This window comes from Pelodiscus sinensis, chromosome 9 (genome assembly GCF_049634645.1).
Source record: "Pelodiscus sinensis isolate JC-2024 chromosome 9, ASM4963464v1, whole genome shotgun sequence".
NCBI classification, from domain to species: Eukaryota; Metazoa; Chordata; order Testudines; family Trionychidae; genus Pelodiscus; species Pelodiscus sinensis.
In genome coordinates this window covers 50,126,303-50,149,627 of record NC_134719.1, presented here as the reverse complement: position 1 = coordinate 50,149,627, position 23,325 = coordinate 50,126,303, and the positions used below count along the sequence as shown (strand labels likewise).

At 50.2% G+C, this 23,325-nt stretch overlaps 1 protein-coding gene across 1 annotated transcript; it reads right to left on the bottom strand.

The window, feature by feature from the left end:
- Positions 1-834: 834 nt before the first annotated feature.
- LOC142830642 (uncharacterized) lies at positions 835-22,944 on the bottom strand. Its single transcript, XM_075937119.1, has 4 exons — positions 22,362-22,944; positions 21,106-21,341; positions 15,898-16,065; positions 835-1,005 (listed from the first exon to the last, which is right to left on the bottom strand). Exons 1-4 carry the CDS (start codon positions 22,885-22,887, stop codon positions 835-837), a joined length of 1,101 nt encoding a protein of 366 aa, XP_075793234.1. The 5' UTR covers positions 22,888-22,944.
- Positions 22,945-23,325: the final 381 nt, after the last annotated feature.

Here is a 23,325-nt window from a genome sequence, read left to right as displayed (position 1 = left end):
ACTTGGGGCTGATGTACCAGGACAATGGCCCTACCAAATTTAGGGCCATGAAAAATGTGTCATGGACTATGAAAACTTGTCTTCTCCCATGAAATCTGGTCTTGTGTGCTTTTTATATAACACTATATACATTTCATGGGGAAGACCAGTCTGTCTCAAATTGTGGGTACTAACCCAAAAGAGGGTCTCAAATCTATTGAAAAGGGTTGCAGTATTGTTATACAGGCAGTCCCCGGGTTACATAAAAGATAGGGACTGTAGGTTTGTTCTTAAGTTGAATTTGTATGTAAGTCGGAACTGGTACATATTGTAGGGGAAACTCTAGCCAAACATTTCTCCAGAGCTCAGTTTTATTCTCCCACACCTCACTTCCCTCAGTCCTTTATTCTCAAGCTGAGGTGTCTGCTGAGAAAAGCCGCTCCACGTCTCCCTGGTCTGCTGGGGGGGGGGTTGCTAGCTTCGCGTCTCCCTGGTCTGCTGGGGGGAAGCAGCTAGTGCGGGGCTGCCTCACCCCGTTTGTAAGTAGGGATCTGATGTAAGTCGGATCCATGTAACCCGGGGACTGCCTGTACTTACTTCTGCACTGCCTTCAGATCAGGTTGTCTGGAGAGCAGTGGCTGCTAGCCAAGGACTCCATTTGGAAGTAAGGGTCAGATGGCATAGCATTGCCATCCTTACTTCTACACTGGTTTTGGCAGCACTGCTGCCTTCAGAGTTGGGTGCCTGGCCAGCAGCCGCCACTCTCGGGCCACCTAACTCTGAAGACAGCACAGAAGTAAGGGTGGTAATATTGTGACCTCCCCCAAACATAATTGCCTAGTAACACTCGCAGTTCTACCACTCGGCATCATCCCAGACCTTCTTGGCCAGGGTTTGCTGCATGTCGTTCAGGACAGCCACGTTCTCCCTCATGAGGTCCTCACAGAGTTGTGTGCTTGCAGCTTCCCCGGGGTTGGGCAGCTGCTTTGGATGGTGTGGATCACCCCTCAGAGACGGCTGGTCCGGCTGTGGAGAATAAAGAGGGAGAGGTGGTCAGTCATCCATGCAGACACTGTCCTTGAGCCCATGCCCTCTTCTGTGAGCTGCGAGCAACAGTCCTCAGGCCAGAGGATGGAGAGGTCCCTGGAGCAAGGACATGTGTGGGCTGTATAGCGGGACCTGCCTCAAAGGGGCCCCGAGGCACCCAGGGGACCATGTTCCCCCCCGCCCCATTCCATGACCAAGCAGGCAAGGGAAGTGGAATCCCATGGGCGGGAGAGGGGATTGGAGCAGCCTGGCCTTCCATGGGGCCCGCACACACAATTGTGCCAGGCAGCGATGTCCACAGGAGTGGGTGGTGTCTCACATGGGCAGGCGTGCCCATGTACTCTGTATGGCACTCCTTGGTCTGTGTGGGATTGTTCCTGCACCCTTGTGCCCATCCTGCTTCCAGCGGTGCCTGGTGCTGGGAAGGTATCCCCCACAGGGGTCAGACATGTGGGGAGCCTCCCCTAAGCCTGTGAGCAGGAATCTGGGGGGTGCTCTGGAGATGCTTCCTGAGGCCATGTGGCGCACACTGGTGCTGCTTGTGGTTCCACATGCACGGAGTACAGCACAATGTCCAGGACGAGTGAGGATCACACCCCATGCACTCTGCGCCACCCTCTCCCACCCTGTAGGTATGTCTACACTACAAAGTTAATTCGAACTAACAGCCGTTAGTTCGAATTAACTTTAATAGGCGCTACACATACAAACCGCTAGTTCAAATTTAAATCGAACTAGTGAAGTGCTTAATTCGAACTAGGTAAACCTCATTCTACGAGGACTAACGCCTAGTTCGAATTAAGTAGTTCGAATTAAGGGCTGTGTAGCCACTTAATTCGAACTAGTGGGAGGCTAGCCCTCCCCAGCTTGCCCTGGTGGCCACTCTGGGCGAAACCAGGGAAACTCTTCTGCCCCCCTCCTGGCCCCGGAGCCCTTAAAGGGCCACGGTTTGGCTACGGTGCCTGTGCCAGGTGCAAGCCTGCCAGCACCCAACCAGCAGACCCTGCACCTGGCACGGCACGAGCCAGCCACCCGCTGCCACCCAGCCCTCCGCCTCTTCCTGGGATCAGGCTGGTGGCTCCCAGGAGCCTGCCAGGGGCTACAAGAGGCGGGCACCCGCCTGGTCTAGTGCGGACATCATGGACCTCATCCAGGTTTGGGGGGAGGCCTCTAACGTCCATGACCTCCGCACTAGGCACAGGAAAGTGGCCGTCTAGGGCAGGATACCTGCTAGCCTGGCCACCAAAGGCCACATGGAAACTCAGGATCAGGTTTGTATGAAAATCAAGATGGTCCAGTGAGACCCCCGACCCTGAGCCCTGGGCTTAGAACATAAGAATATAAGAACGGCCGTACTGGGTCAGACTAAAGGTCCATCTAGCCCAGTAGCCTGTCTGCCGACAGTGGCCAACACCAGCTACTCTGAAGAGGATGGACCGAAGACAATGACCAAGCCATTTGTCTCGTGCCATCCATCTCCAGCCTTCCACAAACAGAGGCCAGGGACACCGTTCCTACCCCCTGGCTAATAGCACTCCATGGACCCAACCTCCATGACTTTATCTAACTTCTCTTTAAACTCTGTTCTAGTTGTAGCCTTCACAGCCTCCTGCAGCAAGGAGTTCCACAGGTTGACTATTTGCTTTGTGAAGAAGAACTTTCTTTTATTAGTTTGAAGCCTGCTACCTATTCATTTCATTTGGTGTCCTCTAGTCCTTATATTAAGGGAACTAATGAAGAACTTTTCTTTATTCACCCTTTCCACACCATTCATGATTTTATAGACCTCTATCATATCCCCCCTCAGTCTCCTCTTTTCTAAGCTGAAAAGTCCCAGTCTCTTTAGCCTCTCTTCATATGGGATCTGTTCCAAACCCCTAATCATTTTAGTTGCCCTTTTCTGAACCCTTTCTAAGGCCAAAATATCTTTTTTGAGGTGAGGAGACCACATCTGTACCCAGTACTGAAGATATGGTGTACCATAGTTTTATACTTCCCCTCCTCCTTCTTCCTCTGGATTGCCCCTTCCAGCTCCCTCCTCCCAGGTTTTCCCCTCCCCTCTTCCACCCTCTCCCTTTTCCTCTCTCCCCTCAGTTTTGTTAAATAAAGAATTTCTATTTTTGAACACGTGTCCTTTATTTTTCACATCAGGAAGGGGGACTAGGGAGGGGTAAGTGGAAGGAGGTGAGGTAGGAATGGGGCACGAGCCCCCACTGGGAAGGACTGGGTGGCTCTGCGGGCTCCTCGGGGTGGAAGCTCTCCTGCAGGGCCTTCTGGATCCTGACAGCCCCCCGATTCAGCCCCCCAGAATGCAGCCTGCGTCAAGTGCAGCCGGGCTGATGGCCGAGTGCTGTGATGTGCCGAGTGTGGGCACTCAGAGCACTCCAAGACAAGACTGCTTTGCTGTCCCTCATGTAGTTAGACAAGTGTAACCCTTCTACCGGGTAGGCCTGGCAGTAACAAGGGCTGGGTTCAATATCTTGGGGTCCATCTCACATAGAACCCAGTAATCTGGGAAATTCCCCCTCCCCCCCCCCCCCGCTCCCCGGGTACCTCTGAGAGGCAATCCTTCCCCACTCGCAAGCACTGAGTCTGAGTGTAGGAAAGAAACATTTAATGAAACAGAGAGAGCAGTCATACGGCATTAACTTGGGGAAAACACCACAAACAGAGTTCATAACTCAAACATGAACCAAGCTCCCTCCCCTCCCAGCCAAGAATCACCCAACGTCCAAAGAGTCAGACACCACAAAAGTCTCTGTCCTTGGTCTGTGTCACCCAGAGTCCCAAAGTTCACCCGCAGGGTTTCACCTCCCAACCTGGGTAGAAATAGGGTGGGGGGATAGATAGGGGACACCTTATATGAAACTCTGCCACCCTCCACCAGCTATCTTGTCCCACGCCACTGGACGCTCCGCTGGACGCCTGCCGCCACTCCTTGCCTGCTGCCACCGCTAGTTGCCACTCCTCATCTGCCACCGCTCCATGCCACACCACCGGTCGCCGCTCCTGCCTACCGCCACTCCACGCCATGTCACTCCTCGCCTGCTGCCGCTCCACTCCACACTGCCAGTCGCTGTGCCTCGCCTGCTGCCGCTCCACGCCACACTGCTGGTCGCGGCCACTTCACTGGCTGCAATATGTCTGGCCTCAGCCAAATCAGTGATTTCAGCTCTCTACGATTTCAACTCTTTAGCCACAAGTTGGACTGGCCAAGGAATTCAGCTTCCACTGGACTAGCAAAATAAAAGACAACCTCAGGGGCTACATCTAGACTGACATGATTTTCCGCAAATGCTTTTAACGGAAAACTTTTCCGTTAAAAGCATTTGTGGAAAAGAGCGTCTAGATTGCCCTTTTACACAAAAAAGCCCCTATCACCATTTTAGCCATCGGGGCTTTTTTGCGCAAAACAGTACTGTGCTGTCTACACTGGCCCTCTTGCGCAAATGATTTGCATAAGAGGGCTTTTGCCCGAACGGGAGCAGCATAGTATTTCCGCAAGAAGCACTGATTTCTTACAGTAGGAAGTCAGTGTTCTTGTGGAAATTCAAGCAACCAGTGTAGACAGCTGCCAAGTTTTTCCCAGAAAAAGCAGCTGATTTTGTGGAAAAACTTGACAGTCTAGACACAACCAGGGAGTCTGCTTTAGGTCTGTCCTTAAAACAAAGGGGTAAAGGGGCAGGTTAGGCCAGTCTCACAGCTCACACCTGGCAGGTGTGAAACAGGCTGACTCAAGTCCTTTAACCTTTCTCCCCAGCTCAGTTCACTCAAGTCTGGAAGGGAGGAGGCTTGTTCCTCTGAGACCTCTTACCATGATGGTGGTGTGTCTCCTGCAAGCACTGGTGGCATGTTTTACAGTTCCCACATTTAGGGGTAGCATGATTAGTGACCCCCACAACTGTCCCAAATTATTTACAATTTTCCACATTCCATTCCAACACTGACCTTCCATCAGCCCTGGCTGAATGGGATTTACATAGCCACACCTCGGATTCTCTCCTGAGCAGTATTTACATATCAGCAGTTAACAGTTAATTACCTTGCAGAGCTATACAATTGTAGTGGGCACACCCACCCCTCCTTTTAGCTGGCTGATAGCAAGCAGCAGTTCAGCCCCTGCTTACACAAGCAAGCGGGGAACCCTGAGAACTGTCTGTCCAGGGTGGGGGTCGGGTCCCTTTAAGCACAGCCCTCTGCTAGCCTGAGGCAGCAGCTCCACACTCTAAGTCCTAACCTGATGCCCTGCCAGCACTGGTTCCAGCCAGCCTTAACTTCGGTTCAGGGTCCACTCAATGTGGACATGCTAGTTCGAATTAGCAAAACGCTAATACAAATTAGTTTTTAGGTCTAGATGCACTAGTTCGAATTATCTGATTTCTAATTAACTAATTCGAATTAAGTTAGCTTGAATTAATGCTGTGTAGACATACCCTGTGTGTGTGACAAACTGAGAGTACTCACCTGATGATTCCTCCTCTTCTTTGGCAGGAAGCTCCAGGTGGGTGACAACAGGCATCTCTAGCCCAGAGTTCACCACCATGGGTGGGAAAAGGGCTTCACCACCCCCCAGGATTTGGTAGTAGGGGCAGTAGTAGGGTTCTGCCCCAGAGCAAGAGCTGCACTCCCTGGCCCTGGCAAAGCCCTGGTGGAGCTCTTTTACCTTGTTCTGCACCTGTTCTAATGTGCGGGGTGGGGAGGTTGTCCCCTCACAGCCAGGGCCTCAGCCATCCAGCCTTATATGTCAGTGTTTCGCCTCCAGGAGCGGTGATCCTGCAGGGTCTCCTCCTCACCCCACAGCTCCAGGAAGGACAGGATTTCTGCCCTGGACCAGGAGAACACATGCTGTTTGGTGCAAGGGTCATAGAATCATAGAATCATAGGACTGGAAGGGACCTCGAGAGGTCATCGAGTCCAGCCCCCCGCCCTCAAGGCAGGACCAAGCTCCGTCTACACCATCCCTGACAGATGTCCATCTAACCTGTTCTTAAATATCTCCAGAGAGGGAGATTCCACCACCTCCCTTGGCAATTTATTCCAATATTTGACCACCCTGACAGTTAGGAATTTTTTCTGGAAGCTCTCCCTGGTGGTGCTCCTTGTGAGGGCCAGGAGGATCTCAGGCAGCATGTGGCTGAGCTATAGCTCCAAATATGGGTGGCAATCAGAGCCAAGCAGTCAAGTGGAGCTCCCAGGCCTGGCTTCCTGCCACAAGGCTTGTCCAGAGTGCCTGCAGCTTTAAGAGCTGGTGGGAGACAGGAACTATAGAGTTCAGATGAGTTTGGATGAAGTGGCCATTAAGGCACCTGTGTTATTCCCTGGGGGCCTCTTCTTTTGGGGGGAAAAAACCCCCTCTTCCATATCCACACACACTTTTTTCCAAAAGAGCTCTTTTGGAAAAAGGCTTCTTCCTCGTAGAAAGAAGTTTACTGCTGTCAGAAAAACCCCTATGTTCTTTCGACTTTCTGTCGAAAGAACGCAATAGTAGTGTGGACACAAGTATTGTTTTTCTGGAAAGCTGCAGTGTAGATGCACCTAATTGAGTGAGGGCTGGGGGACTTTTCTGCTTCCAATAGGGCACTCATGAGAATAGGGCAATCTATCAATTAGGGACTTGAGTTTGGAACCAGATATGATTTCTTGCCACCCCAGACCAGCAGAGTCTGGGAAAGAGGTAGAAGCATGTTCAGATTCTGTGAAAAGGGCACTCAGATGACTTTTACTTTTGTTGAAGCAGAGTAACTTTGACAGGTTTTCATGAATATCCCAGAAAGAGCACCAGTAGTTTAAAAAATAATTAAAAACACAAAAAAGCCCAAAATGGGAGATCTAGAAGGATTGTCTCAAACAATCATATACATCAGATTTTCTGCCACACACTTACACAGCTCCAGCTTGAAAGAACTAATGTGTTAAACCTAAATATTTCTTAACAGATCTATATCCATTTATTGTTCCTGGGGATGAGAGAAAGGGAATTAAAGCTATTTTAAAGCTCCTTTTCTCATGTCAGACCAAATCTGGAGAATTTTTTAACAATACATTTCTCTTTGATCTTATCACATTTCATATAATTTTTAATGTAGCTCAGCCTGATTCACATTCCATTTTCTCCCTTAGTGTGTCTATATTTGATATGAAGAAAGGTGACGTGGTTAATAAATTGCAACCCTTGCAGTTGTCATGTGTACATGCAGCGCAAATCAAGTTGCTCGTGATCTTCTAGCCATTTTATAAATATTCATGAGGAAGCATTGTGATGCGTCACTGGTGTTCCCTTTTTAATAAATCTTTAAAAAGCTCGTGCTGCCAGAGTTAGAAATTATTTTTGCCTTCCGGCTACTTTGAACAATGAAGCCTTCTTTAGTATTCCTTAAGAGACTTAGAAATCCTGGAGACAGGTCACAAATTACTCATAAATGAATATGTATAAAGTGAATAGTTAGCTTTATATCTTTAAAAAGTCAAATGTGGACCTTTATAAACTCTTATTTTTGTTCTTTCAATTGAGGCAGCTGCAGGCAAAATAATTGTAGAATAATCTTACTAGTATTTATTACGCTTAGATATTGACTTGGATGTATGGCCTAAAAGAGCTTTAGTTATCATTCTGACTCTCCACAGAACACTGGTAAATTATGAAACTAGTGTGTTGGAATGTGCAAACAGTCTATAAGAATCCCCAAGCAAGCTAGCTGATGACAGACAGTTTAGCATCCCATAAGCGAAGCAAGTTGTGAATCCAAAAAGTCCTGGTTTTGACACACATATCTAGAATTTTCAAAATAAGACAAAACACATACATCCAGATTTTTAAAATTGATCTCCCCTGGGTACAGTCATTTTAGGTATGTTGTGATTTGGTTTTGTTGCACCTGGCCTACTAGGTATTTTGAAAGCCAGCTGCTCTAGTTTTCATAAAAATTGGAACAAAGTCACTCAGCTGGACATTCAATGTCTACTACCTCCACCATAATGCTGGACCTTGAGATCTTCATGCTTCCCGAGTCCTTCCCTTTATTTATAAGTATAATTGCTATTGATAAGAGCCAAAATTCAGTATAGCATTTCAGTGGGCATTATCAAGGCGAAGGAATCAAACAACTTAGATACTGTTTTATGGATTTAGCTGCCTAACTTCAGTCACACAGGTTTGAAAATTTTGACCTGAAAGACTTGCCCCCGGTGACGCAACAAGCTACTATCATTGCTAGAGCTACTATCATAGCTAGAGTCCAAAATTCCCAGGTAAACAGTCACTGGAGCCTTCTCTCTTCTGTCCTTTGTTCCCCTCTGACTGGGACCGGATTATCAGGTCAGCCCAGTGGCCAGACCCAGTGACCAGAACTGGCTGCTTTTCAAGCTGGGCTGGGCTTCTTGGTCACCAGGTCACCAGTCGCTAGGTCCCCCATATCTCCAGGCCACTGTCCAGGGCTCCCAGCTGATGGGCAAGATCACACCTGGGCCTCTGCAACAACAAACCCTCTCTCTCTCACCTTTTAAACATGCAGCACATGGGGAAACTGAGGTGAACACAACAAAACACTACAAAACTTCCCACTCGATCTCACCTCATCCCTCAGATGGCAGGGTGATGGGCCAGCAGTAACCTAAAAAGAACAGAACAAACCAAACCAAAACCTGTTCAAATGTGTTAGCACACACTAAACAAATTTAGCTTTTTCACACTTGGTGAAATAGAGAAGCACTAGATACCAAGATAGTCTTGTAAAAACTTAAAATATGAACATGCCCTGTGTAATAATCTCAAGAAAATCCCCAGTTGGAATTACTGCCCCCCCTTCAGAGCAACACAGACACTGCACCAAATCAGCTCTGGGAGGGCTCAGCTATGAGTGCTCAGTATTCAAGAAACCAACCCCCAAAAGGGACCAAAACCCCAAATAAATCCATTTTACTCTGTGTAAACATTGGACAATAAATACTCAATAGGGTTTCTGCCCCCTTTATCAGTGAAAGGGAGATATGCACTATGGTTGCTTCTTCCCTCCCCCGATAGCAATTATTTATACTGGGCTTGATAATAAACAAAAAAGTGTTTTTATTAAATACAAAAAGTAGTATTTAAGTGGTTGCATGTGAAGACAGTCAGCTCAAAGTAATTTACTAAATTAAAATGAACAAAAAACACTTAGCTAGTTCTAATCCACTAAGAAACTTGTTACCTGGAAATTCTTACCCTAAACAGTTGTTTTTGTCTTGCATAAGAAGCTTTAAGTCAGAGCTGATCTTTACTCTGGCTTATGTCTATAGATTTTCAGAGTTCTTCATTCTCACGTATCTACGGTTGGCAGATGGTTTAACCAAAAATACCAAACACCCCCCAAAAAAGAAAAACACTGTTGAGAAAAAAAGGGTGAGACCAAAGTTGTTGAAAAAAAAAGGACCCCAACAATTATTAAGCAAAAAAAATTTAAAAATACAAAAAAACAGCATGGCCTCTTTAAGGCCTTTATGGCTTTTTTTTGCTGGTGGCCGTCTTGTTTTCCTCCTCTGTGCCACAAGATAGCTTCCCGGCAGAACCAGGTAAGCAGAGGAAGGGTCTGGGGGGAGTCTGGAAGGGGCCCGGTTGTTGACTGTGTCGCAGGGTTGCCAGGTGTTTGGTATTTTCGCCTCCTGTCAGGGAAAGAAATCAGAAAATACTGGACATTTTAGGTGTCCGATATTGTCTGATTTTTTTACCGGGCAGAAGGTGAAAATACCAGACTGGACACCTGGCAATACTGGATACCTGGCAACCCTACAAGTATCCTATGGGGGAAGGAGGAAGCAGGCAGTTTCAAAGGCCAGCTGAAGATGAAAGACTGATTGCTTCCCATTGGTTAAATAGATTTTCTCCCAGGGCAAGAACCCTTTGTTTGGCACTGCCCATCCCCATGGAAAAATATCAGATTCAAGATGAATTCCAGTACTATGTGGCATGCTTTCTAGGACTAACCACAGTTTGGGCTTAGAGGACAAACAAGACTACTCACAAATCGTCAATTTGATCATTGAACCATTAATTTTCCAAGGTATCAGTAAAGACCCTCATTAGCATATTTAGATTTATAAACAGATCCACACTTCGTATTTCTAATTTCACATACAAAAATGATACATGCACAAAAATCGGATATACACATTCAGCAGATTATTGCATTAAAATTTATATATTGCATGAGGTATTTTGTCATATTCATAAACCAATTTTCATAAGGCATGGGAGGGTCCCATGACAAGCAGCATTTGTTATCAGCCCAGAAGCTAGACAGCTACTAAACCTTATACATTAGTTCGGAAAATATAGTCCCCAAATCAACAAAGTATGTATGCACAGGCCTAACTACACATTTGAGTATTCTCATTAAATTCAATGGGATTACTCACATGCTTGCAGCTAGTCATGTGCTTAAGTTCTTGCTGAATCAGGACCTTTATGGTCATTCATTTGGATGGCAAGAAACTTCTCTATATAGCAGGGGTTCCCAAACTTTTTGACACAGGGACCAGTAAATCCATTCATGAGCTTTTGGAGGACCACCAATCTCCCCCGGCCAGCCCTGCTCCACCAACGACCCCTCTCCCCAACCAGCCCAGCTGCCCCTGTCCAGCTCTGCTTCCCGCAGCTGGTTCTCCCATCCTGCTGAAGATCTAGCTGGCTTCAAGATTAAACTAGATGGGTTTCTGAAGGGGATGGTTTGATGAGATAACATGATCTTGGTAACTAATTGACCATTCATTATCAGTGGGAAATAGGTCAATGGAGGGATGATAGGAGTTACTATAGTGAACTTTCTGGGTGTCTGGCTGGTGAGTCTTGCCCACATGCTCAGGGTTTAGCTGATCGCCATATTTGGGGTCGGGAAGGAATTTTCCTCCAGGGTAGATTGGCAGAGGCCCTGGAGGTTTTTCGCCTTCCTCTGCAGCATGGGATACCGATCACAGCTGGAGGATTCTCTGCATCTTGGGGTCTTCAAAGTATTTGAAGGCTTCAATATCTGAGATATAGGTGAGAGGATTATTCTAGGAGGGGTGGGTGAGATTTTGTGGCCTGCACTGTGCAGGGGGTCAGACTAGATGATCATAATGGTCCCTTCTGACCTTAAAGTCTATGAGTCTATGACTCTATGAGTCTATCCTCTTCTTCCTGTTCTCCCCTGGCCAGCCCTTCTACCCCCCATCCAGCCCTGGTTCCACCGCCTGCCCTCCCTGATTTCTGCTGGACAGCCCCACTGCCTCCAACCCTGCTTCCGCCACCTGCCCCCCCCCCGCCATCTCTGTGGGACAGCCCCGCTACCCCCAACCTTGCTTCCACCCCCCGCCTGTCCCCCCATCTCCGTGGGACAGCCCCGTTGCCACCAGCCCTGCTTCTGCCGCCCGCCTGCTCGCCCAGATCTCCACGGGACAGCACCACTGCCTCCAACCCTGCTTCTGCTGCCTGCTCGCTCCCTCCTTCCCCCATCTCTGCAGGACAGCCCCGATGCCGCCAGCCCTGCTTCTGCCACCCTCCCGCCTGGATCTCCACAGGACAGCGCCGCTGCCTCCAAACCTGCTTCTGCCGCCTGCCGCCCACCCACCTGGATCTTCACGGGAGAGCCCTGCTACCCCTAACCCTGCTTCCACCGGCCACTCACCCGCCTGCCCTGATCTTTGTGGGACAGCCCCACTGCCCCCAGCCCTTCTTCCCAGCAGCCGGTACTCCCTTCCCCCCACTGCCACCTCCTCCCAGCCTGCCCCACTCTGCTTCCCTACTGGCAGCCATCCTGAGGCCCGGTATTTTTTTCCCGTGGCCTGGTATTGGGCCGCGGCTCATAGTTTGCTATATAGTCTTCATTCCACATCTAGTGGATATGGGGAAAGTAATTTGCAGAATGGAGAAAAAGACACTGTTGGTGTCACAAGGCACCATTACACATAGCCAAGAAAATCTCCATAAATAGGAGAAACCTAGGAATGGCTTCTCATCACACCATTTTCTATTATTTCCTCGTATTTTAAAAAGGCTTTTACAGGAAGTGAAAAGTAAATTTACTCATGAGTGGTCAAAACCAGGAATATGTAGTAAATATATAGGTAAATGTTATAATCACTTAATGGTTTCTGTTGACACAGCATTTTATATGCAATTTGGTGCACATGTGAGTGGTGTAAGACTGTTATAATTCAGAAGATACGGGTTTTGAATGTGTATATCATTGTGGCTTTACTATCTATGGGGAGATACTGAATTCTTATTATGGCTGTCAGTGTATTTTCAGCACAAGAGTATGTCTAGACTGCATCCCTCTGTTGACAGAGGGATGCAGATTAGGCAGATCAATATTGCAAATGAGGCAGGGATTTAAATATCCTGTGCCTAATTTGCATAAAAATGGTTCCCGCGTTTTGCAGACTCAGCACTTTGAGAAAGAAAGCCTTTTTCAACAGATCCCGTATGTGTCTTTCTCGACAGATACCCCCTCTAGACTGCCACTTTTTGCCAACAAAGTGCTGAGTCAACAAAATGCGGTGGCCATTTTTATGCAAATTAGGCACCGGATATTTAAATCCATGCCTCATTTGCAACGTCAACCTGCCTAATATGTCTGCTAACAGAGGGATGCAGTCTAGACATACCCCTAGTGGCTAATAAGCATGAAAAATGTTGAGACCCTGAGATAAGTCATTGAATTATATGCAGGTATTATATAAATAATGTCTTACCAGAGTGCAGCTCTTTGTGGATTTAATTTTTGACTTATTATGTGGGAGGGAGGGAGGATGAAGTAGCCTTAAATTTCTATTTCCTCTTCAGGCTATATCTGGATTTTAAAAAGGGGATTAGTCAGTAAAGTGATACTAAAACATTGGGGATTGTTTATAGCTTGGGGATTTAAAAGCTTAAAGTTTTTTACTAAAAAAGGAGTGAGAATAGGATTGATGTGTGTGGAGGTTTGCTTTCATTTTGCAAGTTTCTTTATGTGAGAAAACAGGAATGAGAAAGACAGGAAGCCAAGTTTTCTTTTATGATTAGTTTTACAAATTTACTAGCTGAATCATAGACATGGATGCTAGGTTGAAAGTTCATCAACTACCAGCACTGAGCTAGAAATCTAACATAAATAAATCTTCTATTCTTTTCTGTTTGTTTAAAATCTGTGCTAAAACCCAGCTCCTTTTTGCTATTGTCAATTACTGCCTTTTTTCCAATGTGAATAAAACAAATGAGAAATCAGTAATAAAAAGGGGGAAACAGAGGGCACACAGCATATTGAACTAAACAAAGAATGCTATGTTAATTGATTTGGGAATGATTTAAAGTTATTTTTAAATTTCTTATCATCAAAACCCTAATTCTTTCTTCCACTTCCTATATATACCTTCACCATCAAACCTGACAACAAAAATAAACTGCAGAGCAAATCCATCTTGGTGCAATTTCAGTGGAGTTAAATAAAAATTAATTTAGCCTTTTGAGTTTACTATGTATGATCCACAACACCTGAAACCATTACTCACACATCAAATGTGAAATAAAAGTGATTTTTGTTTGTTGATGCAGTTCTAATCATGAGGATTGAAATAACAGTCTGTCATGCAAATAAAGAGGATAATGCAGATGATCCAGAGTTTGGCACCAAGAGGGACCACAGACAAATAGTGTTATTTTATAAAATTGGCCTGTGTTTATTCAATCAGATTTTTTAAAAAGTGTCCCCAGTGTCTGAGCCATACTACTTCCTAGTATGATTAGAAAGAACAACAAAAGCAGATAACCTGCCTCCACCAGGATCATTGTCTTCGTACTGTTTTCAGAAAGCTGTTCACATGGACCCACCTGTATCTTCCTTTGTGCATTTTTACCCCCTCGTACGCCCCCTGAGGCCTATACTAAACTAGAAAAAGTTTGCTACTGCTGTTATATCAGCAAACCCTCTTCAGACTCAACTTAAACCAGCAAGTGTGCACTTTTTCAATGTAACATACTAGTTTCTAGAGTGAATTAAACTATCCCAGCAAAAAGCATATACACTAGAATCCTTTGCTAGTACAGAAATGTTGTAAAATAACATACCCCACACTGACAATGCTACGCTAGCAAAAGTTTCTAGACTCAAGCCAGTAAAACAAGGACCACCCAAAACAACTGACAGACTCCAACATATAGCTATTTTCATTTAGTTCAGACTAGGAAGGAAGTAAAGCTAACAACAGCATTTCTTGAGCCATTTGGAAATTTCCTTAAAATGAAGATTTAGGTTGTCTCTGGTCACACATACTAGCCAGAAATGGTTTGCATAGTACACTCCATTATAGCTAAAATAGATAGCAAATAAATGACATGGAGAATTTCCATTCCCTGCCTCATCCACCATTCTGTTTAATTTTATTTTCAATTTTCATAGAATCATAGAATCCTAGTGTTTGAAAGAGACCTCAGAAGGTCATGGAGTCCAACCCCCTACCCAAAGCAGAACCAACCCCAACTATATCAACCCAGCCAGGGCTTTATCAAGCCAGGGCTTAAACACCTCTAGGGGTGGAGATTCTACCACGGGATGGACAATAATTTTTGATGAGGGGCCATTCCAAGAATTTGGAAAGTGGTCCAGGGTTGCATTCTTCAATGATATTAATGGAGGAGATGAGGAGTCTGGGATGGAAGTTGGGTGCAGAATGGAGCTTGGGGTAAAGGAGGGAGTTTGAGTGAAGGAGGCAGGTATGACCTGGGGCACTGGACTGGGATGGAGGGGGTTGGATTGTGACATAGGGCAGGGAATTGGGGTACAGGAGTGAGTGCAGGGATTTGAGTTGTGAGCTAGGGCAGGAGGGGACTGTGATCTGGGAGGGGATATGGGGACACGAGAAGGACACAGGGTTGGGGAAGGGAAGGACTAGGGTGCCAGAGACAGGATCTGGCCAGAAGAATTACCAGCTAGCAGCCATTCCTGAATCAGCCTCCTTGCCTGCCAGCGTTCCCTCTAAGCTGCTCAGCAGCACAGCTTCACAGGTGACTAATCAACCCTACCCAGTCAGTCAGCTCCATGCACTGAGCCTGAGCCTCTGACTAGGTGGGGCAGATTAATCACCTGTGAAGCTGTGCTGCCACACAGCTTAGAAGGAACATTGCTGCCTGCCTCTCCCCCCCCCCCCACCTCTCACAGGCAGCAGCCATGTGATCTGGAGCCCCTTGTGCTTTGTGGCTGCCTGTTATTTAAACAGGCAGCTTCCATTGGCCAGTTTCTCATCAGGAACTGGCCAATGGGATTGTGCTGGAGGCGGGAGCAGCTCCTAGATCTTTTCCCCCTCCCCTCCGGACTCTGTTTATAGAGAAAACCCACACCACAATCACTTTTCTGAGTGGTGTGAGAATGGGGCAAGGCAAGGAGGGAGTCTTCCTGGGGCTCCCCACAGTGTCTATGGGCCAGATCTGGTGGCATGGCAGGCCGGATCTGGCCAGGGAAGAGTAGAAGGGTCTCTGCCATGTGGCCAGTGTTGCCAACCCACTCATATGGCTATAAATCTGGACCTTATGTTGCACGACACCAGACCACTTCCTGGTGGCCTGGCATGGGAAGTGGCCTACCGTGGAGGATGGCATAAGGTTGGCCTTCCCCAAAAAATTGTCAGAAAGATCAAAGTGTTCCTATGTGAGAGCTTCATAGAGCTGTGCAAACAAGACTCCTGCTCCATCTGCAGACACATGAATAAGCTGTTCTGCGCTCCCTGTGCTGTGTAAGTATAGAGTGTGCTGCACATCACACCCCATGGCCTTAACCCACATGTAGTTAGACTAAGTTTATGAACTCTCCAGAAGTGCTCTTTCCGGGGTTGATGCTGGACTGGAAGACATCCTGAGAGGTGTGGGACTGGCTCCAGTGACATGACCAGCTCCAGGTTTTTGGAGATCAGTGTCTGATTATTCTTCTCCTCCTCCTCCTCTTCCTGCACCTCCACCACCACAGTGTCCTTCAGGCTGATGCCAGACATGTCTTGTCCAGACTCCATGACCACACTCAGAATACTGGCCAGGCCACTCAATACAATGGCATCTAGCTGATTGTGCAAATAGCACATTGGAGGCGCTCTGCTCCTTCACCTTGTGATAGGATTGGTGCAGCTTTTTGGTCTTGACTCAATATTCCTGCACATCCCTGGAATATCCTTTTAGCCCCCATGAAGCTTGCAATCCTGCCATATATCTCAGCATTCCTACTGCTGGTTCAGAGGACATTAAGGATGACTTCATCCTCCTACACTTCAATGAGGTCCAAGATCTCCTAGATGCTCCAGGTAGGAGCTCTTCTGCACCCTAGGAACTGGAGTCCCAGGGAGCAGAAGTCCTCAAAGTCATTGTACTATTGTTGGGATTACTCAATGCCATTTCCACGTGTGCTGCGGTATGCTGCTCACTCATGAATGGGTTGCAAAATAAGGACCAGGTTTATAGCCACAGTCAGCATCCATTCCCGATCTTGGTGTGATTCGGAGAAGACTAATATCTCACATAGCAACTTGTATGAAGGTGGAGGGGAACCATTAGCACTCTTCCCAGGAGGCTGCATGGACACATATTAACCCCCCATCTCAGCAGGAAAGGAGCCAGTGTCCCCATAAAGCCGTGTGTGAAGGACCTGACCTGTGCCAGATGCAGCAGCAAGCCAACCTGCCCCTTTCCCATTTCACTCCCATCTGTGGGCTCCTGCCCTGGCTGGGAATGTAGCATTGTCCTGGGAAGTCATGTGTGTCGGACACAGCAGGAAGCTGCTGTCTACCCCCACTCCCTCCCACCTGCAGAAGGGGAAGAAAGTTCTGGCGCGCATCTTTCTGAAGAAGAAGGCAATCCAAAAGGTGCAGGCATCATGCACCTTTCCCAACCATCCCACACTGAGAAAAAAAACCTTGTGATCGACAAGTGCCTGCAGCACCATGGAGAATTACCCATTATACTCCATGGCAAGATGTTCAGAAACCAAAATAGAGACAAGTGCATTCTGGGACACTGGCAACATGAGCCCCTGACCATCTGCTGCAGAGTTTTGGACACCATGAGCATAGCCTAGAATGCAAAGCTGCCCATGGTGCATCGCTCTGTGAGTTGACTGTAGACTCCCTAATCGGGATGCGCTACTTTGGACTACATTTGATTCTTCCCCACAATGAGCACGTGAACCTTTGACTTCACAAAATCAAGTGGTAGGAAATCAACCATATCTTGTAGTGTAGATGTGCCCTAAAACAGTCAGAGGACGGATTAGAACAAGCAAAACATGAGACAGGTCATTTCTACCCATCTTTGCACTCAATACAGTACCAGTGCTCATTGACTCCCTTCTGGACTCTGTGACTTAAGCATATTATTTGTTTTTATTCTTTAAAATAATGTTTTATTCTGAAAAATAACTACATAAAAATCTGTAAATTGACATCAATTCAGAGATTTAATGACAGACGGGACCTTCCAGTCCAATACTCCAACTTCACCCAGGAATTCTAGAGCTAATTCTATTTTAATTTGGTTTTAACTGGCCTCACTCCACCTGAAGATGGAGCCCATATTCCCTAAAAAGATGTATTTTCTTTTTTCTTTTTTAGTCACAAAAAAAGGTCTTGTCACAGTTTTACTATAGCTTTGACATCTAGGCTACATCTACACTGGCATGAATTTCCGGAAATGCTTAAAACGGAATACATTCCGTTTTCAGCTTTTCCGGAAAAGGAGCGTCTACATTGGCCATGGAGTTTCCGCGATAACGATGCGCTTTTCCGGAAAAGCGCGTCTACATTGGCGGCGCGCTTTTCCGGAAAAGCAAAAAGCCCGGAACCATTTTGAAAAGGGCAAAGGCCACCAGACCTTTCCGGGGGCGGGGCCGGAGCTCCGTCCAGACGCGTGGTTAAAGGGGTCTCGCCGGGCAGCCGTTTGTCTCGTGCTCCCGTGCCTTGTGACCTCTGCCAGAGACTGGCACCCTTCACAGGGTCGGTGGTTGCCCTGTGAGTTTTGGGGACACCACCCTTTGGCCCCCCACCAGCTTTTCCTGGCATTTTATTTTTTCTGCTCTGCACTGTCTGCTATGGAGCCGTGGGTGGCCATGTACCTGCTCGGGCCCCTGTTAGACCTGTACAGGTGCCTGGAGCTCGTGCTGCAGGCTGGTGCCCTGCTGTACACATACCAGGAGGCAGAGATTGCCTTGGACTCCCTCACCAGGGAGGTCCTGGCAACCGCGTGGCATCAGCACCCAACGATAGACCGGCCCATTTGGACTTTGGAAACGAGCACCGACTGGTGGGACCGTGTGGTCCTCGGACGATGGGACGACTACCAGTGGATCCGGAATTTCCGAATGAGAAAGCGGACCTTTTTGATGCTGTGCTCCTGGCTGACCCCCGCGCTGCAGAGAACCGCCACCCGGCTGCGGGCACCCATCCCCGTCAACAAGAGGGTTGCCATCGCGCTGTGGAAGCTGGCCACACCGGACAGCTACCGCTCGGTGGCACACCAGTTCGGGGTGGGAAGATCCACCGTTGGTGTTATCGTCATCCACGTAAGTCCCAGGGGGAGTGAGATGGGGGGAGGGTGCTCCACTCCAGGCCCAGGGACACCCAAGACTCGAGGCTGGGTCGCTCAGGGGTTTCGACCGTCCCTCCCTTGCACCGGCCCACTGGTGGGGGGGGGCGTGGGGCGAGGGGGGCCCTGTGTGTGTGTGTGTGTGTGTGTGTGTGTGTGTGTGTGTACAGAGGGAATCAAGGGGGGGACTCAAGGGAGCGCACACTCACCCCTGGCTGTATGTAATATGTTCCCTTGTGTTTCTCTGCACCCTTCTGCAGGTCGTCCATGCCATCAACGACGTCCTGCTGCCAAGAATCATCCGCCTGCGCGACGTCGATGAGACCATGGCCGGCTTCGCTGCCCTCGGGTTCCCCAACTGCGGGGGAGCCCTGGACGCCACCCACATCGCCATCCGGGCCCCAGAGCATCGAGCAGCCCACTTTATGAACAGAAAGGGGTACTGCTCCATCGTCCTGCAAGCCCTCGTGGATCACCGGGGTCGCTTCCTGGACATCTACGGCGGCTGGTCCGGCCGGGCACACGACGCCCGCATCCTCCGGAACTCAGGACTGTTTCAGAGGTTGGAGGCGGGCACCTACTTCCCCCGGCGGGACTTGACTGTCGGGAATGTGCCGATGCCCATCTGCATCGTCGGGGATGCGGCCTACCCCCTGATGCCCTGGCTCATGCAGCCCTACACGGGGCAGCCGGACCAGAACCGGGCCCGGTTCAACGACCGCCTCAACCGGGCCCGAAACCCAGTGGAGCTGGCGTTTGGACGGTTAAAAGCCCGCTTTCGTTGTTTGCTCACCCGTCTCGACATGGGTGAGCAGAATGCAACGGAAGTGCTGGCCGCGTGCTGCGTGCTCCACAATATTGTGGAGCGCAGTGGGGAGGCCTTCCTCCCTGCATGGGTGGCAGCTGAGGCACAGACCTTGGACCAGCCCGACACAGCTGCCATCCGCCAGGCGCGCCAGGAGGCGGTGCGCATTAGAGAGGCCCTGGTGGACATGTTTGCCCAAGCCCCGTAGCAGGGTCGCTTGGGTCACCCCAGAGTACTCTGTCCCAGCTCCTACCCTTCCCCACCTCCTCCCTTTACCTCCCCCCTCCCCATAGTATAGTAAAGCGTCGGGTCACAGCACATCGCGGCCGTCATCGAGTCTGTTCGTCGGGTGCGTCGGGTGTAGCTAGGGTTTTTCTTTTAAGTTAGGCTAGGGTTTAGGCCACCATCGCCGTCCTGAGGAACAGCCAACAGGATTTGGGACTTGTGTGGAAGGCTTACATCAGTGCCATCTTCAATGGATCTCCTGGCTGTTCCTCTCCTGAGGCCCGGAAGGCCCAAAGGACTGACATGGCCAGCAACACCACAGTCATCCGTCGAGGGATCTCCTGGCTGTTCCTCTCCTGAGGCCCGGAAGGCCCAAAGGACTGACATGGCCAGCAACACCACAGTCATCCGTCGAGGGATCTCCTGGCTGTTCCTCTCCTGAGGCCCGGAAGGCCCAAAGGATCGAGGTGGCCAGCAACACCACAATCGTCCTCCCTGCGCCTAACTTATATTTTTGAATCTGTACTGTACTGCATATTGTAACCATTTTTTTCTACTTGTTTGTTGCTATGTAAATATAGTTTCTGGTTTACATCTTTTACTGAAAAGTCTCAGTATTTCTTTATGCGCCGCGAACCAATGACCACTGAAAAAGCCCCCCCCCCCCCCCCCCCCGGTGATAGAGTCATGAATTTGTTGTCCACAGTTGTAACCCTCTTAAATTGAAGTGGCTAATTGGCATCTCACATAATTTCTGTACAGTTACTAGAGGAACACAATAACCACACAAGATTGAAATGAAAACAGAACTTTTTATTTACAAAGGAGGGGGGGGGGAGCTTTAACTGCGAGAAGGAGGGGGGGGACCTTTAACTGCGAGAAGGACGGGGGGGGACCTTTAACTGCGAGAATGAGGGGGGGGAGCTTTAACTGCGAGAAGGATGGGGGGGACCTTTAACTGCGAGAAGGAGGGGGGGACCTTTAACTGCGAGAAGGAGGGGGGGGAGCTTTAACTGCGAGAAGGACGGGGGGACCTTTAACTGCGAGAAGGAGGGGGGGGACCTTTAACTGCGAGAAGGAGGGGGGGCAGTTACTGGGACGGGTGGCCCCTGCGAGCGCCCCTCTGGGGGCGGACCTGCCCACGCTGGGCAGACCGCGTTGGGGCAGCCTGCACGCTGAGGTGCCCACGAGTAGGAGCACGAGTAGGAGCACGAGTAGAAGCACGAGTAGGAGCATGGTCTTCAGGGTCAGGAGCAGGAGCATGAGCAGGGTCAGGAGCACGAGTAGGAGCACGGTCTTCAGGGTCAGGAGCAGGAGCATGAGCAGGGTCAGGAGCATGAGCACGGTCAGGGTCAGGGTCAGGAGCATGAGCAGGAGCAGGGAGAGGAGCAGGAGCTGGGAGAGGAGCAGGGATAGGAGGGGGCATGGGCTGTGCTCCCGGAGGGATGGCGGGGGCATGCGGTCCGGCCATGCCATAGTGGATGGCATGTATTAAATGTGCCGTCAGGGTGCCCATTGTGGCACGCATCTCGCGGCATTCCTCCAGGAACGCAGCCCATCCCTCATGCCGCCACTCCTGGTCCCCCTGCACACGCTCCGCAATGGAGGTCTGGATCCCCTCCACCGCGGTGACATGACGCCGAAGCAGCTGGTCCCGGTGTCGGAGCCTGGTCCTCCGGGCTTGGGCAGCTGGGGGTGCCGCTGCTGCTGGAGTCGCTGGTCTGGTGCTGGGTCCCGCTGCAGGGAAGAGAAGAAAGGACGGGTCAGTCAGGCAGGCCATCCACTGTCCCCACACCTCCATGCCCTCCACCCCAGAGCCCCAGGTGACCGCACAGTTGTGGCTTGGGCCCACTCAGTTCCCCTCCTGCTCCCGGGGGGTGTTGTATGTTGGCAAGAAGGACCACCCCTGGGAGTAGGGTCCTCCCTGCAGTATTGTAAGCACCGGTCTGTATCCTGGCTCCGTGCAGGGCAGGAGGGTGCTTGTGCTGCGTTCACCTGTGGAACTCCCTGCCGGTGGACACTGTGAAAAGCTTAGGGCTAATCACTGGTGTTTGACAGGGAGCGAGATGCATCCCCACGCAGTGCCTGGGAGCACACCTGTCAGTGGCGGTCTGGGCTCTCAGATCCCATTGCGTGCGATATCTCCTGGTCAGAACCAGAAAGGGTGACTGGGTGGGGGGATGTCCCATCCTTGCAGCAAAACTCAGGGGCCCATCTCCCTCCCACTATCCCTCCCACAAGCCTGGTAGCCCAGGGACAGGTGTGGCCGCAGTGGGGACTTCCCTCGGGGAACCTGCCAAGGCACTGGGAGCAGGTGAGCGGCTCGGTGGCGGTCCATGGTCACAGGACTGTGACGCTGCACTTATCCCAGGAGCAGCTGGCTGTGCCTCACAGCCAGGCCTGGGACAGTGTGCCATTCCCTGTGCTGCACCCCTTGGTGGAGCAGCAGGCTCTGGGCTGAGTCCCTTGGACCCTGGCCGGTTCCAGCCGGCATCCACCCTTCCCCCTGATCCCGCTGAAATGTGTTGTGAGAAGCGCGGTCCCAGCCGTGCCCGCAGCTGCCTGCCACGGCCACCTGCCGCTCAGTCACCAGGCTGCACGTGGTTGCACGTGCTGCTAACTGCCGCATGCTATGCAGCGTGCAGCTCACGTGGCCTGAGTGACATGCTCTCCCCTTCCCCCCTCCGGACACTTGGGTCTCGCTCCCCCCCGCCCTCCGCCCCCCGCCCTTTGGGAGTGTAACCTTCAAAGACTCACCAGTGGGTTCCTCCCCGGCCACAGAGGAGCTGCTGGAGGGGGCCTGCTGGGTGGCAACGCTGGCCTCCTCTCCCGAAGCGCCGCCGCTCTCGTCTTCCTCCTCCGGTTCGGTGGGACGAATGATCGGGGGTTGCTGGCAGGTGTCAACGGGGACAGCTGGGCCTTGCGGGGCTGGCTCGCCCAAAAATGAGTTCAGCCGCTCAAAATAGGGGCAGGCATCAGGCCCTGCTCCCCTCCCCTCCGTGGCCCGCACGTACCCCAGCCGCAGCTCCTTAACCTTCGAGCGGACCTGCTCGCAGTTGCGGCTGGGGTGCCCTTGCTGGGCGAGGTTCCGGGCCATCCGGGTGTACAGCTCAGCATTCCGGCGGCGGGACTGGAGGTCATGGAGACCCTCCTCCTCCTCCCACAGGTCCAGGAGGGCCTCCAGCTCCCTGGGGGTCCAGGATGGGGCCCTGCGCTTCCGGGCCCTGGGGGCTTCCTCCTCTGCCCCGGGTGACGGTGGCTGACGACCACCTCGAGCTGCCATGCCTCCGCTCAGGTGGCTGGGCAGCACACTTGCCACATCGCAGAGCTGGGAAGGGAGGTCTCTGGGGGCCTCCTGCCACGTGCGGCCAGTAGTGTGCGTGCTCTTTAAGCCCTCGGGTAATGCGGAAGTCCGTGGCTTCTACGGGGTCTCCCGCCGTCCAAACCTCTTTTTTACGTTTCTTCTGCTTTTCCGGAAAAGCTGTCTACACTGGCCCTTTTCCGGAAAAGCTTTTCCGGAAAAAGGACTTATGCCCGAGTGGGAGCATCGTACGGTTTCCGGAATAGCGGCTGATTTTGTACAGTACAGCATCGTTGCTTTTCCGGAAATTCAAGGGCCAGTGTAGACAGCTCGCGGCTTATTCCGGAAAAGCGGCTGATTCTCCGGAATAAGTGGCCCAGTGTAGACACACCCCTAGAGACAGAAATGCTAGAGTGCAAA